Source organism: Scophthalmus maximus, chromosome 11, assembly GCF_022379125.1.
Source record: "Scophthalmus maximus strain ysfricsl-2021 chromosome 11, ASM2237912v1, whole genome shotgun sequence".
NCBI lineage: Eukaryota > Metazoa > Chordata > Actinopteri > Pleuronectiformes > Scophthalmidae > Scophthalmus > Scophthalmus maximus.
The window spans coordinates 14,304,728-14,325,290 of NC_061525.1; the positions used below are offsets into that span (position 1 = coordinate 14,304,728).

The 20,563-nt window shown below is 42.6% G+C and overlaps 1 protein-coding gene across 8 annotated transcripts in view; it reads left to right on the forward strand.

The window, feature by feature from the left end:
• The first annotated feature begins 1,222 nt into the window (after positions 1–1,222).
• Positions 1,223–20,563, forward strand: part of arhgef12a (Rho guanine nucleotide exchange factor (GEF) 12a) — a 35,368-nt gene continuing 16,027 nt past the window's right edge. For 4 of the 8 annotated variants that reach the window (XM_035622322.2, XM_035622330.2, XM_035622323.2 and 1 more), the window contains exons 1-4: positions 1,225–2,761; positions 15,963–15,983; positions 16,854–16,945; positions 19,022–19,087. In XM_035622322.2, coding sequence (XP_035478215.1) covers positions 2,730–2,761; positions 15,963–15,983; positions 16,854–16,945; positions 19,022–19,087 — 211 coding nt within the window. In that variant the 5' untranslated portion in view covers positions 1,225–2,729. Of the gene's footprint in view, positions 2,762–15,962; positions 15,984–16,853; positions 16,946–19,021; positions 19,088–20,563 lie in introns of all 8 variants that reach the window. The other 4 variants (XM_035622327.2, XM_035622328.2, XM_035622326.2 and 1 more) reach the window with 3 other exon arrangements.

A 20,563-nucleotide genomic window follows, 5' to 3' on the forward strand; every position in this document is an offset into this window, starting at 1 on the left:
ATGCTTTCTCTATGGATGAGTTCAGGATGTTTCATTAGAATGGGGGTGTCTTCTTGTAAAGTGAGGACAAAGGACTGGACTGTAAGCTGAAAATAATGAACATAATGACTGTTCTCCCAGACCAACCACAGACAGGCAGAAAGCCACAAAAAAGGAATAATCACACAATAACACACACACTTATCAAGTTAAGCTAAAAGAAAAATGGCAGTGTGCGAAGACAAGTGTGCCCATCACAATAAAGCAAACAGTCAAGCAATATCTGTCGAAGCAACGAGGGCTCTAATAAATAACTATTTTCATGATCAATTATTCTAGTGAACAAAAGAAATTAGGGGAAACATGTCACAAACTAGTTGTTTTGTCTGACCAGCAGTCTAAAACCCAAAGGTATTCAACACAATGCTGTAACCATGGTGATAAAAACAGATTCTCATTTGAAAAAGGAGTGTTGGGCCTTTTTTGGTCGATAACTGACTTAAATGTTTAATCGATAGCCTAAACGGTTGTTGATGAATTTTTGCTGTTGCTCCACTCATCAATCGATTGACTAATAAATGTACCCTCTCCTTTACTGTCTCTCCAGCTCAGATAGGACGTTATTGATGTGTAATAGTCCATTAAACAATTAGCAGATGGACCGTAACGGTCTATCCATGTTAGTGCTGCAACTTACAATATACCAATTACTTCCTCAATTCCTAATATGGACAATAACATGTCAATAAGTTGTGGGGTGTGTGTGTGTGTGGGGGGGGGGGGGGGGGGCTGTCCACCACAACTGTGTTCTTTTTTTTTCTAAGTTTCTCTTAAAACCCATATATTTCAGTTAAAAAAACTCATAAAGAGAAACTTGGACAGTCTTTTAAAATCATTTATTACTTGAGAAAAAAACTCATGGAGTTTTTATTCAACTGTCGAGTAAGGGTTGCCAGTTATTTTACCGTCAATCCGCCAACCCGGACTCTAACTGAATAATGGACTATTCTGCTATAGGTTAACACCGTCTCTATTCTTTTTAAAGCCTTTAAAACCTATACGTACTACAGAAATGCATTTCATACGAAGGTAAAAAAAAAAATGAATATAACACTTCTATCACTAACAGTGGTGGTATATTTTTTTTTCTCCCCCCATTGTCGTTAACTTGTTTGGGGGTTTTTTTTTTCGTGGCGGCCCTGACGTCGCGCTGAAACAAACACAGAGTGTTCACGTCTCCCGGCGGAAGTGGTTGGTGGAAGCGCCACTGGACTCCAACAGCTAGCTGGCTAGGGCGTTGCTAGCGGCAGAAAGTGGCATTTTTTTTCGTCCCCTTTCCTCAAGTTGTATTCTTGTACAAAACAACGTCTCGCGTTCGAGGAGAAGACGCGGCGTTCGGTGCTCTCTCCCAAAGTTCCGTTCGCAACCGCGGGGCCTTTTTAAAAAAAAAAAAAGTATCCTTCTCGTCGTTGTTTGCGGAGGACTGGCTGTTGCGTTCGGTCCCGTTAGCCGGCCACGGAGCCACGGAGCCGCGGAGCTAGCCCCGCTGCTTCCCACCCACGGGAGTTCTGCCCCGAGAGAAAACGACCGAGTCGTGGAAAACATGGAGTCGAGGAGCGTCGCCCGGTGCTAAACCGACTTCACGGGATCTTTCCGCTCGGCTGAAGGAGTCTCTCTCTCTCTCTCTCTCTCTCTCTCTCTCTCTCTCTCTCTCTCTGTCTCTGTCTCTCTCTCTCTCTCTCTCTCTCTCTCTCTCTCTCTCTCTCGCCGGGAGGAGAACACCACGGAGACGCGTCGGACGCCAGTCAACGTCGATGCGTGTGTGTGTGTGTGCGCGCGCGTGTGTGTGTGTGTAGAGTTCGGTCGTTGGCCGGTTCATTGTTGTGAACGGGAGTTTGCACACGAAGCAAAGTTCCCTCGTCGCTCCTGCTAGCTGGTAGCCGGCGAGGTCCGACACGATCGTTCAATTAACTCGTGTGCTCTCTTCTTCTTCTTTTTCTTTTTTTTAATCGCCCATCTAATCGACATTTTGTTTTTGAACCCAGCGCTGCCATTTGTGCAGGTTTAGTTTCCTGTTGTGGCCGTTGTCGGAGTGCGCTGGTCTTGTGTGAAACGGGACGCGAGGGACACACGGCGCCGCCGGCAGCAGGCGACACCAGATGGGACTGGAGGAATCTCCAGCGTCGTCCTCGTCGGAGATCGTGTAGGCGACCGGGGCCCGTTCAGCCCGAGCAGGGGTGGAGGCGCACGGACTCGCACCGCAGGGCCGAGGGGTGGTGGTGGTGGTGGGGGGGCGGGGAGGGGGGGCACGTCTGTTCCGCTGGAATACCGAGTGTGTTCACACGTTTCAATTCGGCGGACATCTTTGGATTCCTACCAGCCCGTGCCAGCTGGAGCGGAACACGTATTCGCCAACATACAGTCCGACGCCGGGGTGGGACGTCACGTCGACATCGGTTCATTCTTTTAGGGGTTTTTTTTTTTTTTTTTTTTTTTTTTTGAAGGGTCTGCACTGTAGATGCCTCGCTGCTAGTGTCTCTTGTGTGTCCCCTAGTCTCTGGACATTGTGCCTGGCCACAGTTTCCCCGTCTCAGATTGAATTGATTGTCAGCACCGTCTAGAAGAAACCCCAAGTCCCTGCCCACTTCGGACGAATGCCAAGAGGAAGGACGCCGCAGGAAGTCGCCTCATCACACTCTGGAAAATGTTAATCGGATGTAATTGGCTGCGAATCTAGACCCGGAAGTCCAATGAGTGACACACAGTCCAGCTTCACTGACAGGTATGGTCCCCGGGCAGCCACTCGCTGCACACGTTGAGCTCCTGCAGGATTCAAACGCACGGGTCGTCTCGTCACGATGCCAGCGGGTTGACACGCAGTCTGTTCAGAAACACGTTTCACCTGGTTAAAGTAAAGCTTTTTGTGGTGTGTGTGTGTGCTCAGTAATAACTGTTACACTATCTAATGACTGAGGCGAAGGACACATCTTAATGGAAACTGTGCTGATCTCAGCGGGGGTAATGGACTTCTCTCCGCAGACAGTAAAGTACCACTTTAGGCCTGCCACGGTTTGTGCCAGCGGACAGTCATCGGTGATCCCCGTACACCTCTCAACATCACCATTACCTCTTAAGCCTTTAAAGCTAACCTTCTCCTGCGCCTATTAAAACGATCTCTGGATTTAGACAAAACCGTAGCCCCGTCAAGTAATCACCCTTATCCGAGGCATCTGTCAACTTAAACCCAAAGGCAGGACAGTGTTGCTAAGACCAGCCGGCTAAATAATGTGTCATGACCCGGAGAACACGCTGAATCATAGAGAGGGATTGGTCTGCAGCGTCCTGATCCATTGCCACATAATGTACGCACACATCATTTGTGTCAACAGCAAAAAAAATGCCCCTTGATTTTGTACCTGGAGAACAAGGAGGTTTTTTCTTCTCAATTTCAAGTGTATTCTGGCCGTGAAACAGAGAAACGAAGCTGTTGCATCACGCCAAGTCCTCCAGCCTGAATCCCACATACCTGCGAGGAGAACAGGTTAATACAGAGGAATGTGCTCGCTGGATTTTGACTGGAGGGAAGCTTATCGCACAGGTTTGGGAAATGAAATATCCTCATGGCTAGAGCTAGAGGCTAGAGCCCAACCCCATTTTACATGACCCCCTTCCCCCCACTGCAATGATGGCAACAGTGGCTGGCACCAACTGCCATTGTGGTGCATTTATTTATTTATTTATTTATTTTCCCACAACACCCTGAAAGGCAGTATGGGCTAGACTGGATAGCTATGATGTTTCTACTTACTTTATTAGTAGAATTGACCAAACCAGTACTGTTCACTGCAGTTCATGTGAAATAAAATGGAAACACCACGGAGACGCGTCGGATCATAAGCACAGAGACACTTGATGCCGAGGAGAACCTAATGTTAAGTTGACATTGCTGTTAGCCAGTGCATTGTTTTTCAGACTCGGATTTGCCGCTACATTGGAGGGCTGGAGACAGACGGTGTTGCACAAATGTGTCTATTCATCTTCCCTTTATAGTTGATATTTTTGACTTTGTTCATCAGCACGTTTGTTTTGGTTTCACAAACCCTCCGTCCTCAAAGTCACTGTGGTTACTCTACCAGAGCGGGATTCACGGCATTACAATAATGCAAAAACACACACATACACACGCACACACATACACACACACACACAAAGCAAAACAGTGTGACAACAGTCCGTCCGTGTCGGTCGGACGGGAAGCTGGTTGGGGTCAATAGACTCGGTAGACTGTGCAAGTGAGTAGCCCGAGTAGTGCTCTTGCACAAAAATGAGTTGCCCTGTGATGAGAATTATTGTTTAGGATGCAGCAGTTTTTGAGGGTTTTTTTCATCCCTGGCTGATGATAATGACTTAATTGATTGGTGGTGCTGTGTGTCTCCCCCTCTCTCCTTACGCCTGTCTATATTTCCCTGTCCTTGCTCTCTCTCTCTCTCTCTCTCTCTCTCTCTCTCTCTCTCTCTCTCTCTCTCTCTCTCTCTCTCTCTCCCCCTCAGTGTTTGGTGTTGTGCATTTTGTTTTCGCTCAGTTGACTATGGTGGGAGTATGCACCCATCATCTATTGGGGTTGGGCGGCCAGCCGGTGGGTCAGTTTAGTGTGCTGTTAGCTCTTTGTCATAGAGTTCTGCTGATCTCCACGTTTTTTCCCACCCTCCCCCTGGGGCCCTCCCGGGAAGTGGTGCTGGTGACATCACTAATAGTAAACAATAGCTTTCAGTGGGAGCAAACTGGCTGTCTGCTGTGTGCTCATGTACAGGTCCATCGATGTAGGTCAGGTACATCTAAGAGGGGGCTGGTTGAGGAGTGTCTTCAATGTAACCTAGTAGGAGTAAAAGTGTTGAGTTGTGTCTGTGGCTAGTTCATGGTAATGGGCTTGCAACTAATACGTTTGCCAAAATGCCCATCACAATTCATTTTTTCTACATAATTTTGTCTAGCCAACAATTAAAAAGAACAAAAAAAACATTGAATATCAACAAATTTGTGATTTTGCAACCAGCAAATGTTTGGTAGATTGAATTTTGAATCTTCAAAATTGTTATCAATCAACATAATGTCTGTTGAGTGTAAAGTAATTGTGTCAACACCAGGAGTTGATATTTGCCTTACTGCAGATAATTTTTTTTCTTGTGATAAATGTTTTCTTGAGTAGTTCTGATGACAGGCCCGTCTGCTTGTGTGCGCCTCCTGCATTTGGCATCCCTGCCCGGTAATGCAGTATGCTTCCACTCCATCTAGTCAGCACTGATACTGAGGAAGCTGTGTCAGCGGCTCTGAACTGTTGCAGGGTGGGGTGTTGGGACGATTTTTGTAATTTTATTTTCTTAATTTAATGGTGTGTGAATAATTCATCTTTCGTAATGCTAGTTAGGACTGGGCAACAAATCCAGGAGCATGGACGGGCATTGTGGGTCTGGGCCTGCCCACTGAGCCACCCTGGACAAACCATCCAGGATTCCAGTCCCGGATTTGGAGTCTGACTAGTTGGTCTAAATCTTATGGATTATGCTTACCAGATGTTTCTTCTCCGTCATAGGATAATGGTGTGGAGGGAACAAGCAGCGCAGGCTTAATCAATGCAGGCCACTGATGTGGATATTTACTCCACTGACATTAGCGACAAAAAGCGACATCTTCTCAGGCTCATATCAGGCCATCGTAGACAGCAGCACCAAACCGATCTAGATAGGAGAAGATTTAAGACGGACATTGTGGTTACTCTGTAGTGCCATAATAGAAGAATCAGACTGTTGCCTGTGTTTTTGTGTTGAGTTGAGTCGATGCCCGTCCACAAATCCGCCGGGTCCGCCTATTATGTGCATTCTTGTTGCACTGATTTTCCATCTTTCTTAAAACAGTTCAGTGATATTTGCTGGAAAGCAGCGTTGTCTTTTAGAACTAGACCAAAGATGCTCTGTTCTGTGCACTCTGATCATTTGATAGTATAGATTATCACCACCTGTTTGTTCTTTTGGTAGCTGCTAGCAGAGGTGCCCTTCATCTGATGCCACCTGACTATTTTTCAAATAGCAATTTAGCCTGTCTTTATAGCTTTTCTAAAGATTTATCGCTTTACACAGTCTGACATTATTATAAACTGAATGTCTTTGTGTTTTGAACTATTGGTTGAACAAAGAAGATACTTAATACTTTGCAATAGCCCTTATCCAACCGCAATGGAAAGAGTGTGATTTTCCCCAAAGGCAGTGATGGTTCAAGGATCCTTGAGCTAAAGTCAAGAGCAGAGGTGAAATCTGAATAATTTCGAGCTGTACCTGGATCCTAGTTATGATAGCCTATGGGCCTTTGTTCTCCATTGAAATGTTAGTTCCACCATTTTCACTACAGCGACAGCTGTGGCTGGAGGCATCATGTTTTTCACGTTGTCTGTTTGCATGGATGCGATTTTTCAAGGACACCTTGAGGGAATTTCTTCCGATTCGGTACAACCATTCAAACGACTCAAAGGTGAACTGATTGGATTTTTGTGGTCAAAGGTCAAGATCACTGTAACCTCACCTCCATCCCATTCTCGTTAACGCAATATATCAGGGAAAGCCTCGAGGGATTTTCATCCACTTGGACTCGAGGCTGAACTGATTAGAACTTGATGGTCAAAGGTCAGTGTCACTGTCACCTCACAAATCATGTTGTTGGCCATAACTCAAAAATTCATATGCTAAATATGAAAATCCACTTAATACCTATATTTGGATTTCTTAGATATGGATGTAAATTGTGACTTGACCAGTTAATGTAGTCACTACAATATTAAAATAATACTAACACTAGTTAGACTAGTAATTCTAGTTTTAGGTCACAGCAAGCTCATGTCAGCCAGAATATCACTCGGGTGTTGTGCGCTAACGCTCTTTATTTCATCAGGGCAACGTTACCTCAACCATGTTGTGCATGATTTCAAGTAAACGTGCATCCGGTTGTGAGCAGTTGTGCTCAAGTACTGTTATTCCTACCCTGCCTGCAGAAACCACCAGCCATGACTCAGTCTTCAATTAAATTTATTTGCCATTTGATGTTAAAGATACATTTATGTTTAAACTTATCAGTTTCCAAAGCAACATGAACACCTGTATGCGTTCAAGCACAACAGTCCTGCAGTAATTCCTGTCTCTATAAACAGTGTCATGCTAGGTTCAGTCCCAAGTGAAGTGTTTCTAACATTTTGTCCTAACTTAAAATAGCAGAAAAGCAAGTAAAGCTCCGAGAGCCCCAGAGTGATGTGGTGCAATTGTGTAGTCAGTTGTCACAAGATGATCTTGCAGCAGAAATGGAGAAGCACTTTTATGGTGAGTTTGATGACTAAGTTGATTTGTACTTTTCTCTAGTCTGGTGTCAAATCACTTATGGATTCTGGGTTTGTGTCACATTCAAAATTAATGTGAATTGTTCTTGTTGGTGACACTAGGACTTACATTAGTATGTATGTTTTTAATTCTAGCAAGAGGCACAGAAAGAACACGCTGAGTCTTAAGTCACCAGTTAGGTGAGGGAGCTGAGTTGAGCTTTAACACTGGTTCTGTGACTCCTTTCTGTAATCACAATTTATCTGTGTTTTGTCGGACCTGGTACATTTCCCCCATCTTCTTAGCGATGTGAATCATGGTTTTCAGAGCAGCAATCAACTTATTATGTGGCAGGCCATTCTACTAAGTTGTCACTTCACCTTGTGCCGCCTTGGAGTTATTCTACTGTTGCACTTAACAACAATGCCCGGTAAAAAAGTTTCGATATTGACAACATGGTTGCACTTTGGTTGAGATGGGCTGCTTTACAGTCTCTATGCAGAAAAGGCTGCTCTAATATTGTCTTGAATATCCCATATAGTTGTTAGGAAAGTTCGGCCTGGAAGCTTGATATTTTTTTTGTTTATTACTTGAATTGTCTATATTCAAACCTGAAAATCTCTAACCTGAAAGGTTGCACAGAATGACTGGCCAGATTCTTAGTCTTGTTTATTTATAGAATGTAAATGAGAACCTAAGGAAGTCTCACACTTGGATGTCACTTTGGCAGGCACACACCAACTCTCACCATACTCTGTTCATTCTTGCCAGGTCTCCTTTCACTCTAATTTCACACATTCACACAATCCCATCAATCTTTTATTCCATTCTTTACATCAATCCGCCCTGTTTTTCCATCATCACTGAGTGTTTTTTTTGATTGATAATTCTTCTTTATCTGAGTCAAGTCGATGCTGGCTAAAAGAAATGGACATTGAGATAGAGAAAGAGAGGGAGACGACAGAGAGGAGAGAGACAGGCGGTGCCCCAGGGGTGGTGATGTTGGAAAGTGGGTGGAAACTGGACATTAGCTGGGGCTCTGAGTACTGGGGGAGTTGGGGTCTGTCACCCAGTTCTATGACGCTGATGCTTGTGGACACCCTCTACCATTCTGCCCCGTTAACCAAGGAAGCTCTAGGGCCCAAACATTACTTTCACTCCACGAAAGACAGGATCAAAACAATAGCGGAAAAAGGGGACAAGAAAGAGAGCTGTCATGCCCGAGTGTCAAGTCCTCCCATGTCCATCTAAGGCTTTGTAGCCATGAACTAGGCTAGTGCCTTCGAGCCAACTATGGCACTTGTGAAGTCATGATATTCTGCAGATATGAGAAAAGGTTTCTCGCTACCAAGTTCTTTTATTATACATAATAATACATACAAACAATACATACTTGTTCTAGTTCAAAAAAGCAGCATCACTGCTGTAGTTGATTGGATGTTGATATATGTGGCATGTTGAGACTTGGACTCAGAATATGGATGCTCAATCTGAATGTTGACACTGAGAGGTAGGGCTGTCCTTCCAGTCGTTTGACTTGCCTGCGTTGTTGAAACTTGTCAGCATCGTCACATGTCGCCGTTGCAGTTTCAGTGCTTGTAACGCTAGAGCTGCGATGCACAAAACTTTCACTATGATTAGATGTGCATGTGTGAGAATAACAAATAATAATTACTGTTGATGCACAACGGATAATGGTGGATTACTGTGGGGATTTTTGTGGTAATGCACATATAATTCTTTATTTTTGTTTAAACGCAGTATGTGATTTGGAAATCGATTGCCATGGTAACAGCAGAAGCTTTGAGGCAGAGAGTCCAGCAACTTGCTGCAGCACTGTGATTTATCTTGCACTGCTTGTTTTTGCTGATTCAGGGGTGACTAGACATTTTAACACACCCCCACTCTTTCTCTTCAAGAACCAGTGTCAGGAACATAAGTTTTGTCACCAACCTGCAGCCGTGCCGAGTGGAAGATGCAGCTTCATGAATGATTAAAAAAAAAATTTGATAGATAGGGGAAAGGCGAGGGAGAGAAAGTTTAAATTACTACACCTCGTTGGTGTGGGTATTCTTGTTGTCCCATGAATGTCCTAATGACAAACTGTTTCCCCTAGTGATGAATCACTCGGTACGTAAAGTATCATCTTGCTTTCACCAAGCTAGTCCTTTTTTTGTGTTAAGTATAGTGCAATAGATGGAAAAATTTTACAGCTTTGGCGAGAATGAAGTGGCAGTAATGTGCTTTTACTTCAGGTTGCATCAGCTTAAATGTCATTATAGGTCTGCATCTAAGAGCTGTTAATAAAGGTTCAGAGGAGTTACTCATTGATTTTAACTCTGGCAGGGCCAGCAGCAGTGTGGACGGTGTAGCATGCTGAACCACTTCCATTGCTTTCCCAGTGCCAGAGGACAGCAGACAGCATAGCGTGAAGAAATGTCTATCCCCCGGCCCTGATGTTAGGAATCCTGATGAGGTTTATTGGGGCAGAAAGGGCACCGTTTTCCCCCTGAGGCTGTAGCTTGAGCTCCAGAGCTATTGCTCTTGTCTCTCTCACACGCACCACACCTCTCTCCCCCCCATACACTTACTTATCTCTCTCTTCCTTTAAAACCATATGGCACTATACAACATGCTACATAGATTCACTTCTCGGGTCACATGTTGAGGGTGACATCAGTGTGTTCATTGGTAGACTACACTGTAATACAGAAAGAGGAAGGCGTATCATTCTGATTGTTTGGGTGTAGACTCTCAGCAGCAGGGAGTGGAAAGCAGTGAAGTCATGCAGGCTGTGTGTTTGTGAGTGCACCCACATTGTGTGACTCAGGTATATAGATTAGATAACAAGCTATGTGTGTTCTCTCCCATTGGCAGGCTGCCGACATGAATCAGGCCGTTGAGGAGGCTGTATAACTACACCATTGAGATAGAATCACAGACCAGTTTTAAAGAGGCGGCATGAATGGCTGGCTGACTGAAAAGGTGATTGCCAGTCCCATCAGCTACTTGGCAGGCCGGTGGCATGACTCAGCACAAAAACCAGCTGAGGACACTGTGCTGTCACCACAGAGTTACATTCCAAATCTGCCGAGCTCTGCAGTATAATCTAACTTCGAACGATTTGTTACAGTGCACAAGGTTATGTTGTATTTCACCTCCTGGAATGGAACACACCTCAGTCTGATCTGTGCAGCCCGCAGGCAACTCCCCAAACCTCTCCCAGTTTCAGACTAGGCCCCACCCCTCCACCCCCGACAACACCTGTGCTGTGATTTGTGAAGCCGTGTGTCTGGTAGGAGACTCCTGACCACTGCGGCAACTCTTTCTCGAACAAGTTACAGCTGCAGCGCTGTCTGACAGGGAAAAGTCAACGGGAAGCTTAGTTTATCAAGCATCCACCTACTTCTTTTCTTAGCTTGCATGTATCGTGCCAGCTCTTATGGCACTTTCACACATAGGGATACAAACTAGTTGGCAACTCATTAAAGACATCACAGGCCCTGTTTATATCTGGTATTGAAACCTGTCTCCAGATATTCAATCACAAGTTGAAAGTTCTAAGAAGGTCACTTCACAAATGCCATTAGGATGCATCTTCATATGTGTCTACATTGACCAGTTGGCGTAAACGCGTAAATAAGCACGTACATCATTTCTATTTTCAAAGACCAAATTATCTTTGTTTTTTGTTTTTTTGTCAGTCTGACTGTTTAGCTGTTGTCAATGTGTCTCTGTGTGAGGGAGAGAGAGATCAGAGCCAGGAGGGGCTGAGAAAATCAATGCACTAAATGATGCTTTATGATAAAATAAGATTTTACCCATTTGAAAAAAAGAGAAAATTAATACGTGGCGGTCAGGTTATTATTGTGTAGGTGTCCATGAACAAATCAATGTATGGGAAACACTTAGTAGTGTAAAAATAGTTTTGTGCCACTGTAGCAGACCACCTCCAAATGTGATCTGAGTGATCAGCTCACAAATGCATCCTCAATGTGTCTTGGCAGCGTTCACACCTATACTTGGTGCCTTTACTCCATTTTGTTTAAAGTTACTGGGCATAGTGGAGGGGAGTAGCAGATTAATCTATGCTTCAGTGTCCGCTTTATTTCAAGATGATTATGACGTGTGATAGTCAGAGCCTGGTTGTCAGATGATATTTGCATAAAGTAGAGGCTTTCCTAACTTTCCCTTATAGTGTAGCTGCTTTCTGAGTCTGTTGAGCTCAGTGGGGAACAGCAGCTGTGTCTGTTATTGTGTTGCTGCTAATTCAACTCTGCATTAGAGTTGAGTTATCTGTCTCTATCGGCTCAGATGGATTCCAAGATAACCAGAAGTGCTTTCCCTGAATCTTGCACGAGTTGGTGTAGTTCTTTATTGTTTACTGTTTTCTTTTCCTCTTCAGTTTGGAAGACCCTTTCACAGAAATGGCTGTGTCAGACTCCTTGCTCCCTCAGGGCTGTTGGTCCCTCCCTCTTTCACTACTTTTTCTCTCTCCATGTCTGGTCTGGTCCTGGCCTCTCTTGCTGCCCCTGTTGCTGCAGTTGGCCCAGCTCTGCCACAGTTTTCCATCAAAACACCAAACCTCAATGGAGCATTCAAGCCCAGGCCCGCTCCACCGCTGCCCCTCCCTCCCTCCCACCCTGTTCTGACTCTTCCTTCTCTCTCCCTTTCTCACTCCCTGCATATTTAAAGGCTCCAGGAAGAAGTCATAGCTCAGACTTAAAAAAAAACTACTTTTACAGCTAGATATGTGGAATTGAATGAACTGAGGAAAATGTATTCTTAAATTTTGTCTGTATGTTCTCAGAGGGGGGAATATTCTCGCTGTTAATAATTCAGTATAATAAATGAGAGAAATTATGAAAAATGGACATTACAGCTGTCCTCTTCAAATAGTTTTGACCAATTAAGTCTAGAAATGTTAAGCCCTCTGTTATAGAAGAAACTCAGAACACAGTCACATCCGAGAAGCAGTTACCAAATAATTTTTCTCACTTTTTGTTCAAAAACGTTGCCAACAATTAATGTATTATTAAAATGGTAGCTGATTACATTTTTGTCAGTCAGCTAATTGATCAATCGACTAATCATTTTAGCTCTGGTATTTTCCTCAATTATTATATAAGTTGCACATTTGTTCTGTGTATGGTAGTGTTAAACCCTTGTGATGGTTTACTGGGGATTTACTGTGAAGTAATGTGTCAGGGACAGTTTTCAGTGGAAATTAAAGAGATCAGTTGCCCTCGAAGTGAGATCCTTTTATCAGACCGGTCAACCTTGCACTGACTTGAGTTAGCGACATTCAAAATACAGGGTTACAGCAGCACACATCTCCCAGAATTTGCTTTTATCACAACTACAGTACAGATATAAATAATTTCCCAGTGGCAACAACAAATTTGTACATACAGAACTGACTGTGTGACTACAGACAAACCTCAGTCACACGTCTGAGAAGAGGGGAAATAGTTCAGTCTGTTCAGCCATTTAGCTGCCCAAGTAACTAAGACAGTGACTCATTTTGGACAGTCATTCCTGGGCTAGGGTTAAGAATGCATGTTGTCAGGTTGCCCCAGTAGCTCACCTGTTTAGGCCCGTACCATGTGTCAAGGGTGAGTCCCTGTTGCAGCAGATGTGGTTTGAATCCAGCCCTGGCCCTTTGCTGCATGTCTTCCCATTTCTGTCTCCTGCCTTTCCTGTCTATCTCCACTGGAACAACTAAAACAAAAATGTTTACTGGTCTGTAGCAAACACATTAATAAACATTATTGTTTTTAAGAGAACAAGAATAATTATAATACTGACCACAAACCCCAGTACCAGTCATTATGACCACAAATGATGAACTGCAATAAATAAAATGTTAATGTGGGGATTTCTTCAGATTGGGCAACTTTCACTTAGACTCTGGATGAACTGATTAGGTTTTGTTGTACAACTGTCAAGGTCACCATAAAACAGGTTTCTGCCCATAACTTAAAAAAATAAATACAGTAAATTATGGGTGCCACTATACCGGTTCTTTGCAACAGAAGCAAAAGAGAATGGGAATTCCTTAGGTTTACTATGTTACTGTATGTTTTTTATTCACTTGCCTGCTACATAAATCAGACATGATGACTTGCGTTGTGAGAAGCTTTGCTTACTAACTTTTCAATGGCACTTAATGTCAGTGCCTTAAAAAAGTTTCATCTTTTTTTGTAAATTCCTAATTTTCAACTAAGGGGACACTGGAGTGAAACTTTTCTCACACAGTCGCTTTGAGCAGCCATTCAATCTGATTTGTTATGGGAGGCACAACAGAGACTGAGGTTTGCCAGTAGAGATGGTATATGGTTAGATACATTATACTTTTGTTTTATTTGTGTGTATAACTATGAGGAGACTGTATGGGCTGCACTGTGTATATACATACACCGTATGTGATAAATGATAAACTGTTTACTTAACGCCATCTTCAATTTTGCTGGTTAAGTGTGAAAATCAATATGACAGCATCACTCTTGTCCACTGAGGCAGAAAGTTTCAAATTTTTTATTAACATTGGAAAAGTGGTTATGAACGATCGCACCCAGATCTTAAAAATGGGTTTACAGTGATCCAGATCTGGTTCAGGGGCGACAAGGGAACTGGAACTTTTACTGTCAAGCCCTGGAGTTGTATGTTAGTGAGTTTTTCCACAAACTTCTTGCAGAGAGGCCTGGCAGTTTCAGGATTCTGTGTAGTGGGATATTTTTGGTAGCCATTTAGAAATGCTATCTGTGATATAAGAAATTCTATAATGTCATAGTGCATATATTATAATGGTTAAAATCATACTATGTTGAATACCTGTCTCTACAAGCCCCACGAATTCAGGTTATCATAATTGTATGCAAATTGGTTTCTTCTCTTCCGACTTGCCAATTGCTGTTTCATGATCACCTCTTTTTGGTTTTACCGCTAAAAGGATTTGGGCTCTTCACTTTTGTATGCCCCTCCACATCCCTACTATTACTATTACTATTCTTACTTATTGTACAGTATTTTTTCATCTTGTGTGTCAGTCTCTTCCTGTATCTCAAACATTTCATTGACCTTTTCTTTCCCTCTCTGCCCTTGTTTTTGTCCTTTGCTGGGTCATTTCATCCGAGTTGTTAAAGTGTAGGGACACTATTAAAAGTTACTGTAGAGGTAAAGCATTATTTCTGAAAGCAAGGTTCATAAGTGTATTTTAACATATACATTATATCCAGCCTGATGCATAATTCTGGCCCTTAGAACTTGACTGTCATGTTTTCATTTGTTCCTCTATGATCTACCAAGAACAACATCTGCCTACTCACTTTTGCCATCCACAAGCTTGTACACACGCATGTCCCAGTTCAATGTGTGTTTATGTGCTGACTTTTCCATCTCTCCAATGCAGAGGTTTCTTAGGGAGTGGGTTACTTAAAGCTAGGGTTTTTTTTCTGCTGGAGGCTCTGGAACTTATTACAGTCTGAGGCATTTTCATAAACGGGCCATTCAGCTGCCCCTGCATGGGTCTGAATGGGACACACTGTCACCAGGAGAAAGAGAGTTAATGTGGGCTAGTTAGTCGTGAGACCTCCCTATTACCGAAGACTGGTGTTCTGACATATGTAATTATTCTTACTTAAGATCTGTATTATAAAACTTTGTGCAATTCGATTTTAAGGATCTTAACATTATCTGTGTATCTCCCTGTAAATGCATGCCGATGAAAAGATTCAGGAATTTTAATAACATTTTTATTGGATTAGTTCCTGGCTGAGACATCAACCTCTTCCATGTTTTCCACATCATCACATAAAACCAAAATGATAATAAAACAAAGTCTAAATTTAGGGTTTATGGTAACAAAAAACCTTTAACCCTATGGAAGTGGGTTTTTTTATACTACATGAAGAAGAATGGCAAAAAATGGCTCCTCCTGACTGTAGAAAAATGAGCCATGCTGACTGTGCAGACCCCACCTGGAATTATGCAGAGCTGAGGGGCTACCCAAATAACCTTATTAGTGTTCAGGAGAGATTTTCCATACAGTGGAAAATGAATTGCAATTAAAAGTTACTATTAAAATCATTCTTTCTTAGAGTCCCTCGATGACTTGGAGAGAAACTAAACGGGAATTAATCACAACTTAAGGATGAATTCTTTTGAATTAACAGTGTAGTACATCCTTTGTACTACACTTTCCAAAAATGTCCAACTTTTTGGAAAACACTGCCTTTCCAACATGGTGCAAACGGTATCCTTGAATTATTTCATCACCACATTACTCTGTGGCAGCAATTGCTCTCAGGGCAGGCTGTCTCAGAGGAGGCAGGCCATGGATGTGATTACGATGATTATTACACAAGTCGTGATGTCTGTGAGGAACTAAATCGTGGCACAAATTGCTGAGATCTGAGGACATTTGACCTGGAAAAGGCTTTAATCCGCAGCTGAAGAACTCTGGTTTTTGATCAGGATTATCATGTTAACCATAATGTGGGTCTCGGGGGAAGCCGTCAGCTAGGCTCCGTGTTTTTCACCCTCCATATAGGCATAAACCGTCAATGGTAGTGTGACATGTAATTCACATGCGATACTGATGGTCATTCCCTTTTCATATTGCAGGTTTCCCAAGAAAGCAAACAGGTAAGAATTTCTATTTTCTCATAAATGCTTATTGGTAGGTAGGTAATCCTGTGGCAACACACACACACACACACACACAAACACACACACACACACACACACACACACACACACACACACCAGGGGTTTGCACACAGAGCTCCAGATCAGGGAAATGAGGCAGGTTTTACTAGGCCTGGAGAGCTGCAACACAGAAGTCCTCAGAGTTTGAACCAAACATAGCCTACACCCTACCCCCTCACTCATGTACACACACACACACACACACACACACACACACACACACACACACACACACACACACACACACACAGAGTGACTGACAAAGGGGTCCCTCTTCTAAAGGCGGCCCATCACTGCCTTTCACTGTGAACAGAACAGTGGCCTTTCACAGTTGGGGCCGGTATAGGCAGAGACAGCCATACATAGCCTCCCGAGGTTCAAGCTGGAGTCTGGCCTTGTGGCACCTCCTCTGAGGAGCGTCCTTTCCCCGGCCTTGCTCTCCGGGCACTCAGCGGAGCGGCTCCACATCCTCCCTGGCTGTCACATTATACAGTAGACACACTCAGCATGATTCATACACTCAGAGGTCCTCTTGCTACACTATTCTCAATGCCGAAGCGAACAATTGTTGGTTCTGTTTGGAGCTGTAATTCCTCCTGAATATTCACTTGCCTGCAGCTTGTGCATATACAGTGCACAGTAGTAGTAGAGCAAGATGAATGCTTTACAATGACATTACAAAAAAATGTTATGTACAAAAGACTACAGTGTTGCATATAGTAAAGTACATAAATGTAAAATAAATGCAAACTTTTTACTTGTTTGTGGCGGGATTACACTTTTTCTCATGGGCGTTCCTCTCTCTAGAACCAGCAGCATTCTCAGTAAAGACCATCCCCCAGACAAGAAACCCAAAAGTGACAAGACCTCACTTCCCTCCAATGAGTTTGACCCTACAGGTAACTTCCTGCTTTCATGCTTATATTCATGTTCTTTTTTTTCAATTCACCCTGTCCGTTTTCCTCTGTCATATACTCTGCTGTTTTCTCATCCTGCCCATCTATTGCTGAATGCATCGCCTTTTCTGACTGCCTCATATGTTTCTGCCTCTCTTGCTCATTCATTTCATGTGCTCTTACTCACTCTCTAACACACACAAAAGCCGTCTTATACATTGTGCTCATGATGGTTTGGAAACGACATGCTGGGATGGTGAAAGGTCTCTGCCTGTCTCCGTCATGCTTTGTGTATATACATTTTTACTTGTGTGGTCTGATCTGAGATAATAGTTTGGGTCTTGTCAATGGAGCCTAACATCTTATTTAGTTTTGTTGGGTTTTTTTGAATCCATTTTTTATTTATTTTGCTTCAACTCTGGACGTTATCATATGACTTTACTGAGTCAGAGCTGCATTATACTGCAGAATATGTCAACTTTTGATCGTTTTGATCACAGAACCTTAAAATCTGCAGCTGCATGTTAAGTGTTCGAATGGTTCTTCCATAAATCAGTGCTCTGTGGGTTTTGACGGCTCAAAATAATTGGGTGGTCTCAATACATACTTGAAGGGCACACAAAGCCACAAAGCCTGTTATGCACTCCAGTTTGCAATTTTATTGCAGCGTGAGATTGTTAAGGGTCGGGTTCAGAAGCAGACTAGTTTGATAGGTCGACACTCTCACCAGCAATCAGGGCAGCTCGATTTGAGATATGGTGTCTGTTTTCATAACAAAAAAAAAAAATCCCCTGCACCACATGGTGACTTATCTCTGTATGATTCAACAGAACATAGAGGAGACTGGTCTCTCAGTGGTTACACAAGACATGCACTGTCTGTTTGTTGTACCAATGTTAAGAACGATGTAGGGGTTAAACAAAGTGCACAGTAGCCATAGATAACAAAAGGATGTTTTACTACATCGAGACCTACATATTTATCTCCCCATTAGGTTATTATTTATAGACATGTTTCATGTTAAAATGTATGTTGTGACCTTTTGCATGCCTGCATGATGTTAGTCAATATTTCTGTTGGTCTCTTTCTAGTTATCTGCTAGTTGCATGAATCATTTCCTGGATGCCTTTTCTGTCATAATTTGCTGGATGGGTTTATTAGGGGTGGGCAGGAATAGTCAGATATTCTGGAAATGGATGTTAAAACGAATGTTAAATTTATGTTAACATAAATACACATGTTTTCTGCATTGTTTATTCTCTAAAAATAAAAAAGTGTATTATATTGACACATTAGCAGATATGAACACAGATACAGATGTGTCTGTGAAAGGCTCTTATCAGCTGATACTATCTGCCAACTGACATCGGTCGGGCTCTAGTTAAAAACTGAGATTCATGTTTCAAAATGAATGGATTGTCTGAAGTCATTTAGCCGAAAATATACTCAACATTTTTTAAAACAATTTAGGCTAATATAATAATAATTGCACCAAGAACCCACTGTTATGAGTTATACATTTGTTTTGTTTCTTTAGCGTCATCTTCTTAAAACGAAGCAAGAGATTGCACTGATATAACTGCAGTGGCACCAGCTGCATATTCAGCATGCCAAAATTCATTGCAAATGGATTTTACCAGAGCTCAAATATAAAGGCGTGGTTTTTATGATGATATATAACATTCTGGTGCATTTTTTTATCGCTTTGTCTAAAAACTGCCCTTAAACCACTTACAATCCTTATTTTTTAATGTGGGATTTATATTGAAGTCATGAAGAGTGACATCTATGAGAGTGGAGGTATTTTACAAAGGGCACTTTCAACTATGCCAAGTAAGTTTTCATTTATAGTGTCTGCACTCCTGCCTGACCCAGCCATTGTGTTTAATTTAACTACTTATTTGTTCATTTAATTTTTCTTCTCCCATGATTGTTTCTCCTTCATGATTTTCTCTTTCCTGTTTTGTGTTTCCTTTCCTTCCGTGTTTGTTCTTGTTTTGTCTGTGCTCGTGTGTATGTGTGTTTGTTTGCTGCTGTGCTGTCTGTGCTGGGGGTCTGCGTGGTGGGGTCTGTGAGCAGAAGCTCTGGTGGTGCAGAAGAGTGGCAGCAGCAGTGTGCTAGCAGAGGGGAAGCCTGAGTCCTGTGGTAAGATGCTCCTGCTGGAATGGCCGGTGTGGCAACTAGCATCTATACATGCTTCAGACCCTGGTGTGAAATTGCCACACAGGCTACATCCATGCGACTACGATTTAGTTTTAAAACACATAACTGCTGCTACGTTTACACTTGGCGTCCACCATTCTCACACACGTTGATTTTTGAGTGACTTAACTTAGATGTTTGGCTGCTCGTCCCATTTTAGTTCCCATGATTATGTGTTGATGACGTTTCTGTTTCCAGGCACCAGATTTTTTTTGGTTTGTTTACCTATCGTTGGTCGGTACAACTAGCTCAGTGACTACTTTGCCAGGTAACAAAATATTTAGCTTTCAAATTTTTCAGAAGTTATAGAAACTATTTAAACCACACATTTGCTTCTGATCATCTCTATGCTCAGTCAAGTCATCTTTCTGCCAAAATACAGCTATACACATCACTTCCAACTTAACCTATGGATGAAAAATGATCACGATTCAGTGATTCATTTACTGTAAACCGTTGCAGCTGAGCTTAGTACTACTTAAAAGATAGATTTTGGATTATCAGGGTGTAGTTGCACTGTTTACTTTTAACCATAAACCCCCACTTGAGTCAGATCCAAATAAATGTGAACTTTCAGTTAAGTCGTCGTCTAAATGTGATTAAGAAATTAAGCTCACACAGAGAATAATACATGCATGCTTACAGGGACTTCGAGTAAAGCCAAGCGCCCACTGAACAATGGGTTTAGTGACTTGTGTTCAGAATCCACATGTTGGCTGGGTCATTATGGAGCCTCTTCGCCCGTGTGGCGTGAGAGCGTCATTATATCCCTGTTCAACTGCGCACTTGTGCTCCTCACATCATCTGCGACGCTTTTTCACATTTTTTCACGGTTGTTGGCCACAGTGGCACGAGAAGGTCTTGGGACAGAAATTGTCAGATAATGTGAATTTTCCTACTAAATGGCTTCTAGTGGGTGCCTGGCCTCACAAGCGGCAAATTGACAAAACAAATTCTTAAGGCAGCTGTCAGAGATGCCAGCTTCTGCTGACGACAGTCTCGTCTCTGTCTTGGACACAGTGTATTAAGATAAGGCTCTACTGTCACATTCAACACAGTATATTTGTGGTTCTTTCTCTTTGAACCAGTTATCGCTATTGTGTTTGGTCTTGCACCAATTTCTGACCGAGAGAATTCACAGACGAAAGAGCCTTTCACCTTTGAAGCTCTTAAAATACTCAGACTTTTAGATTTATGAAAAGTAGTTTGCCCTTTGTATGTGCTTTTCTAATGACTTTCTGTGACTGTGGGGCTCACAGTACTAAAGGTCAGTTTATTCTCTAGAGTACATTTCCTTGTGCTTCAGGAAAGGGTGCTGATTATGGATCAGTTAAACCCCTCAATAATACATTAGCTATAATGGATTAACTTGATCGGTGATCATATCAGTTCTCCCTTTCCTCGTTGTTTTTTAAACAC